Raw genomic sequence first — 7,278 nt, 5'->3', positions numbered from 1 at the left:
GTCGAGAAGCTGGTAAGACAACCGGCCAAGAAGAGCCCTTGAGCTCGGAGCCAGGGAAGAAATGACCAGTTCCTGTTGACTGGGACAAAGCAGCTCTAGGCCATCTGTCAGAAACCACACCCACAGGAGCAGGCAGAGATGAACTGCCCCGAGAGGGACTCCCCTGGGGGCGGTGCCTGCTGGAGGAAGCTGGCCCCAGGATGGGATGGGGGCCCAGAGCCCCGGAGCCCCTTTGGGGCCAATCACCTGGAAGAAGGTGGATCTGAGTAAGGCCAGCTAGCTCTGGTTGGCTGGAGGCTCTGAGCTATTTCGTATTGATTTCTCTTACCTGTGCAAGGGTGCCTGGGCTCTTCTTCAGTGTCTTGGAGCACTGGGAAGGGGGAGGGGGTCGGGCTGCAGTGTTTGCCATCCAGGGAAAACCCTGTTCTGCACGGAGCTTCAGCCAGATCTCAAGGGCACTGGTCGCCTGAGTGTGACCTTGGAGAACTCACCATGGAATGGGGTACATGCCCCAGTCACCCAGGACAGTGTAAGAGCCGCACAAGATAGAGGATACGAAACCATTCTGTAAGGTTTACACTGGGCAGGGTTTTTAAAAAAGTGCAGGTTGTGAGCCCTCAGAAATGTTTTGTGGATCATGGATCGTGACCAAGATTTAAAACATGAACAGGAAGAGAACTGAAAATACCAGAATGTACATAGGGTAGGTATTGTTTTGTGAAATTGTTGCTTCAGATATCTATATTTAAGTGTGTGTATGAGTGGAAAACATTTTTTTTTTTTTAAATGGTGGCTCGTGATAAAAAAAAAAGGTCTGCAAAATTCTCTGTAAAGTGTAAACAACAGGAACAAATACAGGTTTTCCTGGTCTCTGAAAGAAGAGTGTTCTTTGTGAAAACTTCCATAAGCAGAAAAGATGTAAAGCGAAGACGGTTTAATTTAATTTAATCGTTAATTTATATGGAAAGTTTTTTCAGCATTCCCAGACGCAAAAGTAACCCGTCTTAGGCTTTTCTGCTACCTTAGGACACACCTTGCTAACAGCACAAATAAACGTAGATAGAGCCGGGGGCGGGGGTTGGGGGGTCGGGGGCTGAGATGCTGAGCAGCCCCCCGAGCGCGGGCTTCCATCTGCGGCTTGCTGCCGAACAGACGCTGAACAAGCTATTTGCACTTTTTGCCTTTTTCCAGAAAAGCAAAAACCCTCTTGGGATTTGTTTTGGTCCGTGAAAACAGGGACTCATGTAGGTCTTTTGTAAAAGTGAAGTGGCCTAAGGTGAGCTTTCACAAGCGGGGAGATCTGTCTGGATTTAGAGCCACCCTTCACACAAGAATGGCACCGGTATTTGTCTGTGTCAGCCAGTCCCCTCGACTGCACCACGTCCTCTTTTCTGAGGAGTTTTGGTGCCCTCCTCCCTCACCACACGTGTAAGAACAAACTCAGCAGAGGCCTGGCTTTGACTTTCCTCAGGAGGGAAAAGGGGGGTGGGGATCCAGGGTGCAGAGACTTGCCCAGACCCGCCGGGACCTCAGGGCACCTGCCCAGCACAGCCCCACCCTCCCACTTTCCCCGAGGCTCGGCCCCGGCCCTGGCCCAGCAGCCCCTCCAGTCCTGGCTCTGCCCTCTGGGTAATCAGAACCACCGGCAGGCTTCTGCTCTTCCTCCAGGTACTAGTTAAAATTTAACTGGCTTTCCCTGAGAAGTGTTATCAAACTCCTCAAAGTGATTGTGCCTAATCTTCCTGGGCCCCGCCCTTAGAGACGGATTCAGTGGGCTGGGCCTCAAATGCACGTTTTAAACAGGCAGAAACGGGCGCCTGGGTGGCTCAGTCGTTTAAGTGTCTGCTTCCGGCTCAGGTCATGATCCCAGGATTGTGGGATCGGGGCTCCCCGCTCCGTGGGAAACACTCTCCCACTCCCCCTGCTTGTGTTCCCTCTCTCGCTGTGTCTCTGTCAAATAAATAAAAATCTTTAAAAATAAATAAATAAAAATAAACAAACAGGGTAAGGAAAAACCCAGAGAAGGGAAGAAGCAACTCCCTTCCCCAGGGCTAGGAGCAGGAGTTTCAGGGACTTGGACAGAGGCTGCAGAGGCTGCACTGAGCTGCCGAGCAGCAACAACCAAAGGGGATGGAAGAGTCTGGGCTCTGCCCCAGGTGTTCCAGATATTCCTGGCCCAACAGTATCATGTCTCCCCTGCGGGAAGGGGGTGAGGGTGGGGGGCTCAGAGCTGAGGGGCTCTGGAGGCTCCCATTCCAAAGGACACCTGTGGAAAATGAGGCCATGTCTTGCATTTCTCAATGGGGCTAAGGGCGCTCTCAGATGACCTGGTCCTAGCAAAGCGTGGAGGGCACGCTGTCCAGTTAAGGAGATCGTCCTTCCCCCAGCCCAGAGAACCATCCCTCTCCTTCTGGATGAGAAGTAGCCAGCGGAGAAAGGCACAGAAGAAACAGATTTTACAGATTTATTTTTAAAAAAACAAAAACAAAAGGTTAAAAAAGTCCTTCATTTCCAACCCTGCCTGGGGGTGTGAGTGGGGAATAGAACAAGCTGAGAAAGGTGCCCCCCCTCTTCCCGGGGAGAGCCCCGCTCTTCCCCCAGGAGCCTCCAAGGGCAGGGCAAGTCAGAGGCAGGCCCTCGCCCTTCCTGCCCTGCCTCCTCCGCAGGTAGCTCAAATTGCTAGCAAGTTCGAGAGGCAAAGAAGTGTGGAAGCGGGAGGCCCAAGGCTGCCTTCTTCACGACAACGTCACCCCGGCTCTTCTCTGCCCTCAAGACGTTCTCTGGGCCCCCACTCTGGGGCTCCCAGGGCGGGTGGGCAGGTGGGCAGGCCAGGAGGCCCGGCCCGGCCCACAGCAGCTCCCTTAATGCTGTGTGTGGCACAGCAGGGCAGTCGGGGGGGGGGACTTCACAGTGTGGGAAGGACTTCGGAGACAGCGTGCCCACTCCTGATCTTCGCTTTCTGATCTCGCCTCTCTGCACGGAGGCTGCCCTTCTGTTCTACTCCCCATCCTGAGGCTGAGTGGAGTCCAGGACAAAGCACTAAGTGGCTGTTTGCTACAGAACACCTGGAGATGCCAGAGGGTGGCTCTGGGCCCACCTGCCAGTCCAGGCTCCTACACAGTCATCCAGTCACACACACAGCGTTAAGGCGTCTGTGCCAGCAGGCGTGGCCAAACCGGGCCCAGCTTCTCTCTCTCCACCTGCGGAGGGTGAAGGGGGAGAACCCCTGGCTGCTTCAGAAACGGGCTGAAGGGGGAGAAGCCGGCAACGGGAGAGTTAGCCAGGCCCAGAGAAAGAAGTGGGAGAAAGGCAGGCAAGGGCTTGCAAGGCCTCTATCCAGGCCTGACAGCTGCCCTTGAAAGTAACCCAACTCAGGTTGGGGAGCCCTGACCGTATACCCCCTGGAAAATGGGGGACAGAGAGAGGGGAAGAGAGCGGGGCTAGAGTATTGGGACTTTGGAGGAAGCCAGTGCTATCAATATTTACAAGCATAAAGCCCCATCTTCTGTGCCACCTACCTCTCTGCCCCTCCCACAGAAAGAAAGGCCCCTGAGAGCCATTGAGGGGGTGCCAAGACCTCCTCACCAGCCACGCCCCATAGGGAGAGCCCTTCCCTCCGACTGGCCCCATTTCTGGGCCCCTCAGGAATGTCTGTCTGGCTCTGCTCAGTCGGGAGGAGGAGCCCCGGGCCAGAACCCTGGCTGCGCCCGCCAGCCCTAGGAGTCCTTGAGCATGCTGATGCGAGCGTAGATCTTCAGGGCAGGCCCCAGCTTGATGTTCATGGCGCTCATCAGGTGGTCCTCCTTGAGCAGCAGCAGGGCTTGCCCGTCGATCTCCTGGGCACGGAACTCCTCTGCTATTTCCTGGCAGCCTGAGGGGGACACCACCACAGACGGGGTCAGAGCTAGTGGCGTTCACGCTTGGCACCCGCTGCGCACGATCTCCTTGAACCCTCCTAAGCACACCTTGAGGAAGGCCGTCTCGTGTGACAGCCCGAGAGAGGCTAAGTGACTTACCCAAGTGATCCACGCCTCCTACTCATGCATGTCCTGGTCAGAGCCCCCCTCAATGAACGGGGCAGACCCGGCAGAGCAACAAGGTGCTGTGGGAGCGACAGCTTGTGATTTCCAAGGCTGGGTCGCAAAGGGCACAGCAGCCGCCACCCTGCCCTTCCAGAGAGTTTACTCTGGAGGAAGCCAGCGACTATGTCATGAGGACAGTCAAGCAGCACTCAGAGGAGGCCCATGTGGAGAGGAACTGAGGCCGCTTGGCACTCTGTGCCGCATGAGTGGGGCAGCCCGGAACCAGGTCCTCTGGCTCCAAACCTTCGGACAACCGCAGCTCTGGCTGCCATCTTGACCGAGGCCTCATAAGAGACCCCAAGCCATTGCTGTGCAGCCAAGCAGGGTTCCTGACCCACAGAACCTGAGGTAAACCACGACACTCTGGGGTAACGAATGCAGATTCTGGCTTCTGGAAGAGGGGTGCTGCCGTGGCCTGGGGGGCGGCAGTGGGCAGGAGCTGGAAGGACTCTGAGGAGAGGGTCAGTGACGTGTCTAAGATACTCTGAGGGGCTGGACAGCAGTCTGATGGCCTGTGAGGAGACTGGGTGAGGCTTCAGGGAAAGGCAACGGTTTCTGGAAACTGGGAGAAATGGATCTTTGCTGGGAAATGGAGAAAACGTCAGGACCCTGCAGCCGGTGTAACACGGTAAGTGTACTGGGCCTCATGGACGGAGCGGTCTAGCATCTAGCGGAGGACGCTTCCAGCAGAACGGTGAAGGTGCTGCCTGGCTTCTGACCGCTGCTCACAGGAAAACGAGGACAGATGAGGTAAAGGTGAAACTGTTAGACATCAAGGAGCCAGGAGTTGCTCGTTTGAAAATCCCTGGCCTCTCCAGATAGCAAATGATGCCAAAACTAAGAAGTAGTTTCTAGGCAAAGATCAAATCCGGGACACAGGTAAGAAAACATGGTCTAGAAATAGAACTGAGGGCATGACAGATCTTTCACCAAGATCTTAGAAGCTCGAAGGTGCTGCCTCAGAGAACTCTCTTAAGGAGCTTACGGGCGTGCCTCCTGGATCCTGGCCGCTCAACAGCAGAGCTTCAAACATATTAAGGGCACTGTCCCTCAGCTTCAGAAGAAGCCAACATAGAGAAAGGCTTCTCGGAGCACTCTGGGGTATGGTTTTTGTCTAATGGAGTAAATCCCAACAAGATGCACTGGAAGCCCACAACGATTTTAAGACAATTGTACTGGCATAAACACTGCTTGAACTGTAAGAGCCGAGGTCATAGAAAATGAAGAGCAGCAGGAACAGGCTGAGAAAATTAGTCTGCTGAAAGCTCAGGCTACCTTTCATGGGAAAGGAAGGAGGACTCACAGGGTGGAAGCAAGAAGGAAAGATAATCACTCCCGGGCTTGGAGTCCTAATCAGGGAAATGCCAACACGTGCCCTGCTAGATTTCAGAACTGGGACGATGGGTGACTCCTGTATCCTCCTGCACTGTTCTCCCCTTTTTGAACAGGTGTGCCTACCACAGTGATCCTACACCTATCCCACCATATCTTGGATTTGTGGAGGGAACGGGGAACGTGTCTCTAGTTCTCAGGCGTTCAGATGGAGAGGAACTGGGCTTGAGGAGCTCACCCACGCCTGGACCAGAGTTTGCTGGTGAGATCCTGGGCTTTGAATTACTGCTGCAATGGGATGAGATCTGTGGGGTCTATGGTAGGGGGCGAGGGTGGTCGGCTTGAGGGAGGAACATGAATCATGGGGGCCAGTGACTGGTGAACTATGGTAACCAGCTCTAAATAAACCTGGCTTCCCTTTCATGTCCCTGTGGGCATGACCTGTGTGATATTGTGAAAGTGACACCATGTAGCTTCTGAGTCTAGATCAAAAGGGCCACAGTGACTTCCACCATGCTCTCCTGGATCACCCTCCTGTGGGGAAAGAACACGCAAGCACGAGTGTCCTGAAGAGGCCCGTTTGGAGAGAAATGGAGGCCTCCTGTGGGCAGCCATACCCTCCTTGAGAATCAGGGGCACGGGGCACCTGAGAACAGGATCCTACAGCCCCAGGGAAGCCTTGAGCCACACCTTCATCGCAACCTCACAAGAGACCCTGTGGCAGAAATGTCCAGCCAAGCCACTCCCACGTTCCTGAGCCACCGTAACTGTGTGGTGATAAATTCTGGGAACGCGGCAGGAGATGACTAACACACTGCAGTGAGGGGCAGAGCCAGGGATGTGAGCCCAGTTCTGACAGACAAGTCTGCGCTCTTGGCCACTGCGCCCACTCCGGTCTCTGAGTAACAGGCTTGCTGCTGCCGTCCATACCTGATGTGGCCAGCAGCTGGGGGCGATTGCCAGAAACAACAGCCGAGAAGCCTGCGGGATCCCCCTGAAAGCATCTGTGAATAATGCGAGGTAGGTCTTTCAAGGTTCATGTCTCAACTCTAGGCCTCAGAACCATGTGTGCACCACCCACCCCAGCAGGGTTTGTGCGGTTCCCTACATCGTACCCTTCCACGTCTGTGCACCTCCGCTCGAGCTGCTCCCCGGGGTCGTGTCTCCCATCGGCCGAGGCCTGCCTGCCCACTGTCAAGCAGCTTCCCTTTCCCTACGCTGGTGTTCTCCTTGACCAGTTTCCTACACTCCCACTTGACTCCTCGCCCCCCATCCCAGGAGAGACACAGGCTTGGTGCACGGTCACCCCTGCATCTCACACAGACCCTGCCATGCCAGGAAATGTGGCGGATTGCAGCATGGCGGCTCCTGAGCCTGAGTCACTAACTGAGTCATTTCCTTGGGCTGGGGGGGGCTGTCCCTCTCTCCCGGGAGCCGCTCTTCCAGTCCCGCACGGGACCCCCCCCTGGGCCTCACCTGGCAGGGAGCGGATGAATTCATAGACGTCTTCCACGTTCCACTTGGTGGGCTCGCTTGGCAGGAAGTGGTGTCCCATGCCCACCAGGTCCCGCATGTGCATGTCTGGGAGCTCCAGGTCCCGCTGGCCCTGTCGCCGGCGGGAGGTGGACGAGCTGGCCGAGAGGGGCGACAAGGGCTCCTCGTAGCTTGAGTTATCCGAGCAACGGCTGGAGTCCTCCTGGCTGTGTGTCAGCTGCAACGCAGCCGTGACCGAAAGGGGCACGGCGCCCGCCGGCTGCGAGCAGAGAGAAACCGTTGGCTTCAGGATCGGGGAACAAACCGACTCTGGGTCTCCAGCAGGGCGACGGGCGAAGGCAGGTAGTCCCCCCTCCCACCTGGTCTATGA

The 7,278-nt window shown here is 55.8% G+C and overlaps 1 protein-coding gene across 6 annotated transcripts in view; it reads right to left on the bottom strand.

Annotated features, from left to right (window-relative positions):
- Positions 1-2,450: 2,450 nt before the first annotated feature.
- Positions 2,451-7,278, bottom strand: part of PHC2 (polyhomeotic homolog 2) — a 110,682-nt gene continuing 105,854 nt past the window's right edge. For all 6 annotated transcript variants that reach the window (XM_032388409.1, XM_032388427.1, XM_032388435.1 and 3 more), the window contains 2 exons: positions 6,891-7,167; positions 2,451-3,871 (listed from right to left, as the gene is read on the bottom strand). In XM_032388409.1, coding sequence (XP_032244300.1) covers positions 3,717-3,871; positions 6,891-7,167 — 432 coding nt within the window. In that variant the 3' untranslated portion in view covers positions 2,451-3,716. The remainder of the gene's footprint in view (positions 3,872-6,890; positions 7,168-7,278) is intronic.

Source organism: Phoca vitulina, unplaced genomic scaffold (genome assembly GCF_004348235.1).
Source record: "Phoca vitulina isolate PV1807 unplaced genomic scaffold, GSC_HSeal_1.0 scaffold2, whole genome shotgun sequence".
In the NCBI taxonomy this organism is placed as follows: domain Eukaryota; kingdom Metazoa; phylum Chordata; class Mammalia; order Carnivora; family Phocidae; genus Phoca; species Phoca vitulina.
This window is presented reverse-complemented; position numbering and strand designations above follow the sequence as displayed.